Raw genomic sequence first — 14,443 nt, forward strand, 5'->3', positions numbered from 1 at the left:
GACAAAGGTGCACATGCAATCTGTGCAGCAACACTCACAGACAAAGGCGTCGTGTGAGAGATTTGGAATGACCACTGCAGCAGACCACGTGGTAGCTGGCAGTGCTGTACATCAGAGGGTGCTTTGGGTGTGGGCCCCAGTGGGCTGGAAATTTCTCCCTGGCTCTGATTCCTGAACCATGTGCTTTATGAGTAAGCATAGCAGAAGTAAGAGTAGGAGAAGCTTGCCCCAGTGACTATAGCGCCCCTTTCTCTGTGGGTTCCCCTTCCCCTTCCCTGTCCCAGATCCCAACAGCTTTGGACTCTCTGGCAAACCCGATATACAACTACTTTCAGGAAAACAGGTCTGGGAGGAGAACAAGTAAGACTTTTAGAATTAGGAGAACCAGCTGCAATCCCAGCACTTCACTGCTGACTTTGGACAAACTACTCTCTAGCTTTTTAGTTTTTTTTGTTGGTTAAATGGAATCCTCTATTGTTAAATGTCAGCAGCTAACTCAAAGACTTTTTTTTTTTTTTGACCCTATGCAGGCCAGACATGTCAGTGAGCCACCCAGATCACTGGGTTGTGATATCTGAGGGAAAATACACTCAGTCCAGCATGAGTGGGTGTGGGATTGAGGGGGATTGTACACTAGAACAGGAACCCAAAGATGGATTTCTGATTTTAATATGCTATATAATGAGCTTTTGATTGGGAACAGTATGTGTGTTTAGAGTCTCTGAAGTCACATTACACAGGGAGATACTAATAATTGGACCTGTCCTTTAAATCAATTGGCATTTAGGCACTTCCTATGAACTTGCTAGTCAAACCTCACAAAAGGCCTGCGAGGTTGGTATTGCTATTCCCAGTTTACAGCTGAGGAAACAGAGGCTCGGATAGGTCAGGTGCTTTGCACAAGTAAGTACAACCAGTAAGAACTGGAGTCAGAACTTACAAAAATCTGCCTGACCCAAGAGCCTGCAAGCCCCAGCAGAAAAGGGCACAGCATCAACTTCAGGCATGAAGGGGAATGGGAGAAGCCCCAGGAAGTCACAAGGGTGAGAGGCCAGGGCCAGCTACCGTGTACTCTCTTCTAGATGCTCCTCCCACATCTGTCCTTTACTCCAGTGTTCTTGGAAGGGGGGAGAGGAACAGATCCTGGGATTGGAGCCCTGAGCCCCTCTCCATAGCCACATCTCTGTGGCAGGGCTTTCAGTGAGTACAGTGACACACCTGGGCTTCATATGCCAACCATGTTGCCCCTGCCTTGGGATGCAGAGCTTTTTGGCATGTCCTCCCCTTCAGGTGGCCCAGGGATGCCACACTTGGAGGAATCACTCTCTCAGCACTTGGGATCCCCCCCAAACTGCACCTATTGTGTCATATCAGTGATTCCCAAAGTGTCAGTATCACCTGAGTCCTTGTTAGAACACGTATCCCTTAGAAATGCATGGCCCTGCACCAGACCTACTATACCAGAAACTTGTGATTTGGGCCCAGTGACCTATGCATTAACATCTTCCCGGTGATTCTGATGCTCGCTGACCTAAGAGAACCATTGTACTAAGTATTTTCCATGTATGAACTCATCTGAGCTCCCAATATCCTATGAGGTGGCAACTAGCATTAGTCCCACTTTACAGATGACAAAAGTGAGGCTTACAGAGATAGATCAAATGGCTCCCAGACACACTGAAACAGTGGTGGAACCAGGACGTGAACCCAGAGCTCCTAGCCCCAAAGCCTCTTTACCACCCTGCCAGGCTGTCTCCTCCCCTCGCAGTGAAAGGATGCACACATGCGAGGAAGAGACATAGAGAAAGCCCACTCTTTCTTCTCTGCTGCGAGCATATGTGTTTAGGAATAACCCAAGCAGATATATCAGCCTTCTGTCTGAGGGAAGAGGTGTGGTTGCAGTTTTGAGACCAAGATGCTAAATGCAAGAAGGCAAAGCAAATACTTGGGGTAAGCTTCCCTCTGCCTGGTGCAGCAGGCGCGGCCTGGCTCTCTCTGTCCAGACCCGCTTCCCCAGCCTCACCGTCCTTCAACTCTCTGTCAATCTTCCCAGAGGTCTCTGAGTACACGCAGCTGTCCCTTGTCCTCTGCACCTTTGCCATCTCTTTGCCCACAATGCTTTCCCTGTGTTCCCGATGTAAGTCCTCTGTAGCTTTCAAAATTCGAGTTTTTCCTGTTTTGGAAGCTCCTTGGCCTCATTCTAACCTGAACCCTTAGTATGTGGCTTTGTAGCGGCTGATTTCACATTTGTGTCACACCCTCAGCAGACCTTGGATTCTCTAATGCAGAATCGGAGTCTCCTTCATTCTGGTGGCCTGGCTGGGTGTATGCATGTGACTGGTGGGGGCAGAGGTAGTGTTTGCTCTCACCACCATCCGTGACAAGAGGTGCGAACAGGGCCAGGGCTAGAGATGGGTGAGGGAGGCTGGCCTAGGGTCACAATTAAAGGAGGTGCTCACTCTTGGGTGCAAAGGTGCCTGGACTCATCCTAGTCTAGTTGCTAGGTCTCAGACCAATCTCACCAGGCACACATTCTCTTTAGGGTGACTGGGTCCTTGTAGGAGCATCATGCTATAGAGAAAATGTACCAGATTTTAGAGCCAGGAAACTTGGCCTCTGACCCAGATCCGCCCTACCCTGTTGTTTGCCCTCGAAGAAGTTACTTCCCCTCTCTGGGTTTTAGACCTGCTGGGGACTCCACATTTTAGTCTTTCTGAATCTCACATTCCCAGACTCCACAAACCCTGTGAATCAAAGAGGCAGTGTCCCTCAGTGTGTGTGGTCACAGAGTTCCGGGAAACGGGGTTGGCAGATAGATCAATGATGAAGCACCTTGAGCTCAGGAAGATGAGGGAATCCTCCCTGGAAAGGTTTGGTCTTCATTGTGCTGGGGGAGAGAGACAGGCACTGCACACAGAGCTTTGGGGCACACCTTGCAGTTTTCCTTGGAATCACATTTGGCCACATAGCTCTGGCTCCTGTCCAATCCCCCAGAGCTCTTGGCTGAGAAGATGGAAAGTCAAAGAAAAGAGCACAGACCTTGGGCAGCTGCTCTGGCTGTGCTGCAGAGAGTGTCTAGCTATTTAAAGTCCAACTGCTCCACTTTCCCCTGCTTGTACCCTGGCATTCCAGTGCATAAGCACTTTGTGGCAAAAATGCATTCCAAATCCAAAACTGGGGGGAAAAAAGCTAATGCCAATGCTATTTTTCAGAATGTTGCAGAATTTGTGTTTCTGGGGGTTAAGGGTGTTAAGCACTCACAGATTGCCTGCTCCGATCCTGGACACAATAGTCAGCTGCTGTGAGGGGTGCACAAGGAAGGCTCTTGACTTGGGTTCTGAGTCCTGGCATGGCTATATTTTAGCTGTGGGGCCTGGGTAAGCCACTCCGCTTCTCTGGCCCTTAGTATCTGCCTCTATGTAAAGGATGTTAAGAGGCTCTTAGGGCTCTTGTGGGCTATTGTCATGATTTATTTGGGCAATGTGGGTAAAGTCTTAGTAAGTGCTCCATGCATCAGGCCTCTGACATCAAGTCAAAGACACTCCCTGTTCTGAAACTATCTGGACTCCTCTGATATGTCTCTAGGAGATGTTAATACCTGCACCAGATTTCTCAGCCTTGGCATTATTGATATTTTGAGTCCAATCATTCTTTGTTGTGGGGGCTATCCTGTGTATTTGGGAGTTTTAGCAGCATCCTGGGCCTTTACCCACTAGATGCCAGTAGCATCTCCTTTCTTCCTCCTTCCCTGCTTCTTCCCTTCCTCCCTCCCTCATAAAATGTCTCATGATGTTGCCAAATGTCCCTGGGAGAGTAAAGTTGTCCCTGGTAGAGAACTGGTCTGGGCTGAGGGGAGGACTGGGGGGTGCAAAAGACCTAATCCTGGCACCAGGGCTCTTGAGCCTTTATTCAAATGCTGGTCACAGGAACCAAGAGGGAGCTTGCTATAATCTAGGCAGTTTCTCTGGCCAATGCAAAAAATATGTGAAGCCAACATAAGGATATAAATGTTACCTCTTTGCCCACCAGTTAAATCTGTGTTTTGATCCTTTAATTCCCTAAAATAAGTGATTTAAATTATTAAATTTTTTTTGCAAATTATGCATTTTAATCACCATTTTATGATGAATAGTTGATTTGTCATCTAATCAGGGAAAAATATAATCCCTTAAGAGACACTTAATAATCATTTAAACTACTAAAAACTTGATTAGAAAAGACTAAAGGTATGATATTAAGTAAACTCATGAACTTTAAATACCTTCTTTTCCTCCCAACAAATTCCATGGTCAAATACATTTACTGTGAGAAGGTGTTCGGTGGGTAAGTTCTATGTTTGAGGTGACTTTTCCTGAGGTCTCTTTACAACAATTCTGTACTTGTTTGAACCTTCTTCAGAAACAGTCTCCAAATTTAGTCAGCATTTGAGAAGAAATGAGCTTCTGCCTTTAAAGTACCAAAGTGGTCTATCACAGTGGTTAGCTGGAAGCCTATTTTGAATATTACCTTCTCTACCCTCTGTATCCTTATCTATGATATGGGAAAATTATAAAGAGATTCACAGAACTTCTGTTTCTGCTGTGAAGACACAGACAGCATGCTAGGAAGATATAGATGGGATAATTTAGGAGTGTGACATTTGTTGTGAAGGAAATACCATGGGGTGATGGGGGGAGAGACAGATAGGTCAAGACAGGCTTCTTTGGGGAGGTGACGCTTGAGTTGGGAACAGAAAATGGCTGCCAGTCATGCCAAATGCCCAGGTCAGAGGGTTTCTGGCCCTGGATCAGCAAAGGCCCTGAGGTGCGACTCAGCTCAGCATGACAGGATGAGGGGTGGGCAGAAGAGGGTACAGCAAGCAGAGCTGCTGTGGAGGGCGGTGGGGGATGGGCGAGAGAGGAGGAAAGGGCACATCACAGAAGTCCCTCCAGGTGAAGGTGAAACGTTTGATTTTGACTTTTTCTTTTAAGAGATTTTATTCATGTATTCATGAAAGACACAGAGAGAGAGGCAGAGGCATAGGTAGAGGGAGAAGCAGGTTCCCTGTAGGGAGTCTAATGTGGGACTCGATCCTGGTAGCCCAGGATCACGCCCTAAGCCAAAGGCAGATGCTCCACCACTGAGCCACCCAGGAATCCCTGATTTTGATTTTATCTACATGAGAAGCCCTTTGAGGGCATGGCATGATCTGATTTACAATTCAGAACTATCACTCAGGCCGCTGTGTGGAGGAACAGAAAGCATGGTGTGGTAGAAGCAGCAGAGAAGCCCACCCGTTGGTTGCCCATCCCATTACCCAGATGCCTACAAAGCTCAGAACAGGGCTCAGTGCATGTAAGCTCTCAAAAATCTCACTGACTGTAGTTTTTATATGCGATAAAGAATGGATTCTACCTTTTTTCTTTTTTTTTTTTAAACCTCATTAGAAAACTGTGTCCCAACCCTCAGTTTCCTAAACAGAAGATTCTCTAGTCAAATAGGTTCCCAGAGGTCAAAGATCTTATTTATACTGGAAGATTCAGAATAATTTCAGCCCCCCCATTGCCATGTGGTCCTCAGTTGGGGGTTAGTTCTGTTTCCTTCCCAAGGAAGAGAGACCCAGTGCCTGGCCAGCTGGCAGTGGCCTCAAGGCCACATTTCCCTTGTAAGCATTAGATATATTGCTTTCCTCTCTGGGAGCTAATTGGGGACTCTGTTTATGGCTCCAGCTACATTTGCCACAGGTCTTTGGACTGCAAGGGGAATCCTCATCCAACCCAATTAATAGAGCAATGTTGTACTTCTAACCTGTCCCCCACCCAACCAATCCATCAACATGATTTGCACACATTAATCAAGGCATTTACAATGGGTTCACCAAGCTTTATCTCTCATTGGATAAAGAAATGGGACTATTTGGACTTGAGAACTATAACTCTTCCAGAGTCCCTGAAGTCCTGAGCTTGGCGCTGCTAAATGCACAGACAAGGTGTTATTAATTAACAATTGAGATAAATGCCGGAATAGCATCCCTGAATTATGTCAAACCAATTTGGATGGTTATGGGATGGGGAAAGGGGGAGGAGGCCATGGGCAAGGGGTGGGCTTCATCCGTTCCAAGTGCTTTGGACAGACTCCAGTGTTATTTCTCCTCATTTAGACCTGGCTGGAGCGCCTGGAACTCAGGCCAGCATCCGCATCTCTTAACCCAAGGCAGCCTCCTTTGGAGCAAAACAAGGAACCAAACTTCACAGATAGAGGTGGGCTGGGAAATACTGTTATGGAAGCCTTAATGGAGGGAAAGAACTACAGAAGATGCTGGCGGGTGGAAGAGCCCCCATCAGGGGTTCCTGACCACACAGATCGGTGGCTTTGAGGACTCTCCCAGGAGATGGTACTGAAGACATGGGGTTCAACATGGCGATGGGCTTCTTGTCCTGTGGCCAATACCCACACTCCATGACCATCGCCTCTCTATGTTCCCACTGAAGGAGGGTCTTCCACCCTGTCAACCCTGGCTGCAATAATTATAATAATGTGTTTATGCATCTTATCTTTTGAGATGGATATGAGCTCTTTGTGGACACTTATCATATTTGGCCTAGTATTTCCAAAGTCCAACATGAGCAAACCCTCAATAAGCATTTGTTTGTTAGACCACAAATGAATAGCTAGGGGATGGATGGATGGAGGATGCACACCCTGATGATATAATTAAATGTTTTTTTAAATCTTGAAGTGAATATTGGTCACCTCTCCATCCAGGAATGGAGAATACTTCTCAAAACACACTCAAATTATTAACTGAGAAACTAAACATGAGAACGTGTTCATACGTTGTCAATTACTTATTTCTTCTTGACCTAAAATTCCCCTCTCCTCACTTTACTTCTCTCCCTTGAGTTTTGGGAATCTTAGCAGTAGGGGCTAGGTGTGTGGGCACTAGGCATTGAGCTGGGTCAGCCTACTCAGTGGGAAACCATTATTTAAACAAGTTTTCCTCAAAATGTGGTCTGCAGACCACTTGTATCAGAATCCTTTGAGGTGCTCAATAAAAATGCAGATTCTTAGGTCCCATATTTGACTAGATAAATCAGAATCTCAAAGGTAGGGGCCTAGAAATCTAATCTAAATTTTAAACAAGCTCTCCAGGGTGGTTATGCAATGCTGAAATTTGATACGCACTGGTTAGAACCTCAGTGGTTATGGACGATGGGAAAGTTACTGGTTGGGCTCCATCTATGTGGACTCAGCCTCTGTTCTAGAAACGATAGCAACATTGCTAACAACATTAAAACTGGCAGCAACCAGCACGTGAGGGCATCCCACGAACCAGGCACCTAGTAAAACATATTGCATATGTTTTGTCAGTGAAACTTCACACCTGCTCATGGAGCTGGCATTATTATGCCTATTTCACAGACAAGAAAACTGAAACTTTGAGGAGTCAAGTTACTTGTAGAAGTGGGACACAAAGACTGCTTCACAAGCCCAAGCTCTTAACTGTCACGATGTGACAGTGTCACATGAGCAACCAGCAAAGTGACATGAGAAGGAACAAGAATCCGACTTTGAGTGCTGTGTCAATGTAACGGAGGGAGACGCGGAAAGCTTGCTAACACAGTAAGGCAGGATGGGATGCGCTACTGACTGTGGACAAGCTCAGCTTAGAAAGGTTCCTCCCCACTCCACTCCAGGCCTCCACCTACAGACTGGAGAGGGCATCTGATAGGATTCCATGGGCATTTCAGACAGACTCCCAGGCTGGCTTGAAATGTTGGGAGCAGGGCTTGTACAGACAGAGGGCTGGGGCTCCTGACTCTACGTTCTGGCTGATAAAGGGGTGTGGGGAAGGAGTAAGCCCTGTCTTTCCAGGCCAGACAGTCTAACAACGCTTCCCCACCTCGAGGTTCCCACTTTTAGAGGAAATCTACACCCTTTCTCCTACCCCTGGCTGTGATGAACTAAAAATCTCACACCTCTGTCTTGGTGGTGATAATTAAATATTATCTGCCTGTCACTTGATGCACATGTTGTGTGTATTCTCAGACTTTAATGAGCTGGTATTTGTCTTCTGTAAGCAAAAATATTTCTTTGAGTCTCTTCTTTTTCAAATTGGGGTGAGCAGTTCAAGTGAAGATCTTTCACTATTAAAAAGACAGTCTGCTTACTGGCATGTCTGTCTGAACTGTTTCTACTGCTTTAGTAGAAGCAATAGCAGGGAGAACCTGCTCCTTCAGAATCAGCCATTGCTTCCTGATATTAGTGGTCACATGGCTAGGGGGTGTTGGGAAACTTTGAAAGGGTTGCGATTAAGAAGGTAGCGAACTGGTATAAACTGTTTTGGGAGATAGTCATAGGCAGCTTTTCCAACAGGGCTTCTCATATAGGCACAGCAGAATACAGAAAATGTTTGAGTGAAAATTTTCTCAAGTCTTCTAAGGAAGCACTTAGCTAGCACCGTTCTAGATGCATAGGAGAAAAGTGAATTCATTCCATATAATGAATGTTTTAGGACCGTGGTTCTCAAAGAGAACCTGCCTCAGCATGGAGGCAAAAAATGTCCAAACCTGTAAATTTACTTGAAATTAAAACTCTTGCATCCCACCACATGCCTTTGGAATCTAAAATTCTGGGGGAAAAGATTTAGCAATCTCTGTTTAATCAAGCCCTCCAGGTGGTTTAAGCTAAAGTTTCTGAACTATTAGTAGCCATAAAGCACCAGGACTTAATTCTCTCCCAGAGGAATCAAGGTTGGAAAAGGCTGTTAAGGGCTTCAAATATCTGTATCTATATTTGTATCTATATCTATCTCAGTTTAAAATAAAAAAATATCTATCACTTTAATCTGAGATTTTTTTTTTTTAAACGTAGAGTGTTCCCAGATGAAAGCATGATGCGCCTCTTCCGCTCACTTTGGAAGAGCACTCTATTATTTCTCCATTCATGAGGTTCATAACAAATGTGTTCATCGCAGCTGCTCCCAGGGCCGACATTCATGCTCTGCCTGGGTGCCTCCTCTGACCTACTGTCAGGTTTAGAAACACACAGCCCCGCCTGAGAACTCCCAAAGCAGGAAAGAGCCTGGGGCAGAACTCTTACCCCCACCAAAAAAAAAAAAAAAAAAAAAAAAAAAAAAGTGATATAATTAGTGTGCTGCCGGATTGGATCTGGAGCTGATGAGGAGCAACTTTAATATTTATCAATAAACAGCAAAGTGCTTAGCACACCTCCTAGGGAAGTAATTAACCATAAAAAGGATACTCTGCACTGAGGAATCTCCTCCAAAAAAAGAACTCAGTTAATTGTGAATTGCTTACACCAGGTGAGAGACAATCCGTGTCTACCTCCCTCACCTGACATAAGCAACTCTGAATTAACTGGGAGTTTCTTTTTATAAACACTGTGCAAAGCCTTTTTTTTTTTTTTTTCCTGGTGGCTAATTACTTCCTTGGGAGGTTCGCTTTAATAGTTCCCATAACAAGGCCATTATTGTCTTTAGCATAATCACTGCCTCATTTGCTTTTGTGCCTTCCCTTCCTGACGCTCTGCCTCTGCCCACCAGGAGGGACCCTGAACTGTGTGTACCTATACTGCAGTCCTCAGGCTAGGACCAGTAGCACCTATCGTGCCTCCTCTAGTTCTACTATGTCAGAAATTCGGTTTTCTCCTGAAAAGAGCTGCCATCAGGGATAGGGCTGGTAGAGAGGGATGGAGATGGTGCAGAGCATATTGAGGAGACTGAGTCAGCTCCCCTCCCCTATATGCAGCATTCCAACCATTTGTTATGCTTTCAGCTGCTGACGCCTGCAGTGGCAGAGGGAACCAGGACAGCAGCTCATTTCTGGAAGAGGAAGGAACTGATCTGTAAGCAACCACTTTGCTAGGTGAAATGGCCAGGGACCAGAGGCAAAAACTGAACCTTATCAGGAGAAGTAATGCGATTTTGACTGTCTTTCTCAGAAAAAAAAATGTATAGATATATGCAGTTATGCCTCACTTCATTCAAAAATGAATTAAAGTGGCTTCTATTTTGGCTCTGTTTCAGGAAGCTAAATGAATGTGTGGGAGCTCTGTAAATTACACCAGGTCTTTAAACTTTTTTGATTGTTGTACTACTATCATTATATGAACATTCGCTTATTTATATATTATATATAAGTATAACAGCAATAATAGATTATGGAAATTGCAAGTGTTTATTTAGAGGATGAGGAAAAATGAAAATAGAATATCTAATACTTTGATCCATCACCCTGATGGATTGCGCCCCTTTCTGTACACTACCTAAACTGACCATCTGGGGCCTTTGAGGACAGGAGCTGATAATCTCAGAGCACAGGGATTGACAAAGTGGGACTAGACACATTTTTATTAAGTCATATAGTTGGATGCATGGATCCTCTTGAAACACCCTGAAACAACTTCTGCTCTAAGGGAATTCTGACCAGTTAGTAATTTCAGCGGGAATAGGTCACACACCTGTACTAATGTTTATGGAGCACTGTTCCATACTCTTAAGGAAGCCACACAGCCCGTATGCTACTTTAACCCCATTTAGTCCCAGAATCTTAGCGGTCCACCAGGGAATAATGCAGAACATTCAGTTCAGAGGTTCAGAACCGGGATTGCCAAATTTCCTATAAAGGGTCAGAGAGTAAATATTTTAGGTTTTATCAGCCATGTGGTCTCTGTCCAACTACTCAATGCTGTCTTTGAGGGTGAAACATAAACCGATAGGCATTGTTATGTTCCAATAAAACTTTGTCAGTAAACACTGAATTTTGAATTCCACACAGTTTCACAGGTCTTGAAATACTGCCATTCTTTAGATACCCCCGGCAAACTTTAGAAATGTAACCGTTTTTTAGCTCATATAAGACCAGGCTGTGGATTGGATGTGGCCAACAGGCTATCTAGTTTGCCAGCCACTGGTTCAAATTGGGACTTTGGAGTCCGATCTGCGTTTGGGTCTCAATTTTACTATTATTGGTGGTCGACTTATCTTAAAAAAGTTACTTAAACTGTGGTCTAAGCCCCAGTTTCCTTGTTTGTAAAAGTAACATCTCAAAGGGTTGTAGGGATGAGATTGCCTGAGATGGCTGAGTGCAGCATGAAACGCACACTGTAATCATCGCCATCGATTTGCTTGTAATTCCCGGCCCCGAAGGCTCAGGCAGGAAGGGGCACCCAAAGGCAGAGCCAGGGCCCAGCCACCTCTCTGTGGTGGTGTGCACTTGAGAATCCAAAGCCAGCATCAAACCCCAGTGCCTCCAGCTCTCATCTCCAGGAACCCCCACTGGCCCAACGAGGCCCGTTCTCTGCTGCATTTGCTTCAAAAGAAATGTTACAACAGCACTTGACAATAGTATAGGGGAGGTCTTTCAGGAAAAATGACTCATGACTGGAAGTATACACAATGCTCTGCTCTTGAGGGGCTGGGAATGAGAAGACGCTTGCTCACCTCCCTCATTATCCTTGTTATCAGCACAGGAGGTTTCCATGGCAACGTTGCATCCGGGCCCTCTCCAGCCGGTCTGGCAGACACACTGCCAGCTGTTCTGACCCAGTGTGCATCTCCCGTTGCCGTTGCACAAATCGGGGCAGCCATCTGGTTGGAGAAATGGAGAGGATGAGAAGGAGGGCCGTGAGGCCGCGCTGGGGCAGCAGGGGAGCCATGCAAAGGGGGAGCAAGGCCGCAGGGCAGCCACTGGGCCAGCCTCAGAGTGAGGCCCGTGCCTGCCTTCGAAAGAGTCAGGGGAAGCAGGCAATGCATGCAGTTGCAAGACACAGTGGGGTCCCAGATGCAGGGGATCCCCAATGACACTGACCTGTGTGAAGGGATCTGAGGCAACCTTCCCAAAGTGGGGAATATTCCAGAAAACTAAACCAGCTCTGAGCTTACAAGCCTAGGTAGGATATAATTTCCAGCTAGTAGCTCAAGATCGAGGTTACCTCAAAAAAAAATCTTTTTTTTCTCTTTCTTTCTTTCTTTTTTTTTTTTGTTTCTTCAGAACTAACTTTCTGTGGGAGACAGAATATTCCCTATCAACCCAGGACAGAGGCAAAGTGCCCTCTGTCTTTCAGAATTTTAAGAATATGTTTATATGTGATTATCACAAGCTTCTTATGACTAAGAACTGGATGGTTCTGCTGGGCTATTTTCATATTTTTGCAATATTTAGTTTTAAGGGGCACTTTAAAATGTTGGTTGTTTATCATTCAACCTATTTATTGCATGATTTAAAGATACTGCCAAGTCTGATGGCCACGGAAGAAACAGGTACTTAGTACCGTGAATGAGGAAAAAAGAAGAATGTGTATGTGTAGGAGGAATGAGGTGGTGTTCGAGTAATTCTTATTTTGTGGTAGCCTTTTCTTTCTTTCCTCTTTTTTGGGGGGGTGAGTATAAGTATGAAATCAGCAACCTGCCTAATTCCCTATTGCTCTAGCACCTAAAACAACTGTAGCTACCAGCTTTCTGGCCTGAGCTGGGGCCCCTGTGACCTGGGGGAGGGAAAAAGAGAAAAGGTGGCGGGGGGCACTAAAGCAGGGTGCAAAAGTCTCTCCAGCAGAGCCTCTGTCATCCTCTAGAAGATGGAGAGAGCTGTACAGAATTGGTAGGATGTCACCACCCTCACAAAACCTACTTGCTGGCAAGAATTTCTGGATATGTTTTCATTTTTCCTTTAACAGCTTTATTGAGCTATAATTTACATACCATAAAATTCACCTGTTTCAAGTGCACAATGCAGTGACTTCTAGTAAATTTAGAGTTGTGCAATCTAGGTATATCTTCTTACTTCATTTAAATAGACCCCAAATGACCATTAATATAGTTGTCCTCAGAAAGCAATTTCCCTGCATATCTATCTTTAATTCTATCTTCCCCTCTGTTACCATGTCTATCTCCTGCTCTTTCTGCATATTTTTTTTAAACCACACAAAGTGCAGGTGGACTGGGTTGTGGTGGAGGGATGAAGAGCTTTGCAATGATGGAGGTACCTGATTTGAAACCATTCTGGCCGGAATCTTCAGAATCAAAAGCATGCATGCAATTCCCCTTAGTTCTCTCTCCAGTGTTCCAGAGGCCTTCACCTGCTATCTTTCTTCTCTTCTCTCGAGTACCCCTTATGAAAATGCCAATAAACCTAATTTGTGCATGTGACTGTGGTGGGAATGTAAAGGACTCCTCCCAGGAAGGAAGGTCTGGAGGGTTCGAAAGTGAGTTGAAATGTACTTATTTAAGGGTATCTTACTTTTGAACGCTTGTTCTCTCCCACCCTTTCCAGAATGTGGTAAGGGTTAGGCCCTGAGAAAAGAGGGTAAGCGAAAGAGTTCTATGTGGGGAAGTCTCTGTAGAGAAGCTGAGCTGTCTTGAGAGGGGAAAGCAGGAGGCTGTTATCAGAGAACCTGTTTTCTTTGGCTGTGTAGCCCAGCACTAAATCCAAAATGCAAACAAAGCCTAAGCGTTTGCACACCTCAAGAAAGACTTGCTGGTATTCACACCTATCCTTACAGATCCCAGTTGCCAAGATTCACATTTCCATTCCTCTTCTTACCAAGGAGGTGACCCCATGGCTCTGGAGAACCAGTGACATCCCCCTTGTTCATACTGTGAGAGTGTTCAGGGAGTAGAAGTCATCCCCAGTTTCAGAGAAATCCCGTAAACATTTCAACAAGAGCAAAATGAAACTCAGTAGGAAAAGCCCAAGGGACATTTCAGAGGTTCTCAAGGAAAAGAGTGTATCTCCAACCTCCAGCCACCTCCAGCTTTACAATTTCTACCAGTAGAGTTTTGGTTGAATGGATCACAGGGAATACACTAAATGACAAACTTAGCAACATTTGCTCAGCATGCCATCTATTATACGTGCTTTGTTATTTAGCCACTTTGAGGTCTTATGTTTGACTAAAATCACACCCAAAGTCGCAACAGAAGCCTCATTGTGTAGGAAACCCACGTCTACTATATAAAATTTAAATTTGCAAAGAACACTAGCTTGTCAGTCAGAGATATGCATTCAAAATATCTGTGCTCTTAGATTGAAATGAAGCTTTTTCTCCCCCCCTTCTCTTTCTCTCTTGATTTTTTTCTCCCCCCAACCAACTGCAGTGAGATAAACAGACCATAGTAGCAGGTTTTCTCCACATCATATGAAGAAGATGAAAACATGAACAGTGGGAAGCTGGCAAATCTCTGAGAAGTTTCAGGATAGCTGGGAATTAATGGACAGGACTTTGCTTTTAGCTTGAAGAGGAAGAAAGTAGCCTTGGCAGGTGCGTGGTGTTGCTAGGCAACCCCAAACTACCCCTGGCACAAGTTCATTCTGCTGGTGGCCTTCTGAGGAGGTGATTTGCTGTGTTTGTAAAGTGCAAGGCCAGCTTCTGCTTAAGGAAAAACAGAATGCAGGAAGTAATTAGTCTGGGGGGCAAATAGGTGTCAGGTGGCAACTTTTCTCTG

At 45.1% G+C, this 14,443-nt stretch overlaps 1 protein-coding gene across 10 annotated transcripts in view; it reads right to left on the reverse strand.

The window, feature by feature from the left end:
• Positions 1–14,443, reverse strand: part of TENM2 (teneurin transmembrane protein 2) — a 1,512,848-nt gene that overhangs the window by 93,237 nt on the left and 1,405,168 nt on the right. For all 10 annotated transcript variants that reach the window (XM_049109164.1, XM_049109163.1, XM_025435138.3 and 7 more), the window contains one exon: positions 11,444–11,590. In XM_049109164.1, the coding sequence (XP_048965121.1) occupies positions 11,444–11,590 (147 nt within the window). The remainder of the gene's footprint in view (positions 1–11,443; positions 11,591–14,443) is intronic.

The sequence above is a fragment of the Canis lupus genome, chromosome 4, assembly GCF_003254725.2.
Source record: "Canis lupus dingo isolate Sandy chromosome 4, ASM325472v2, whole genome shotgun sequence".
Taxonomy (NCBI): domain Eukaryota; kingdom Metazoa; phylum Chordata; class Mammalia; order Carnivora; family Canidae; genus Canis; species Canis lupus.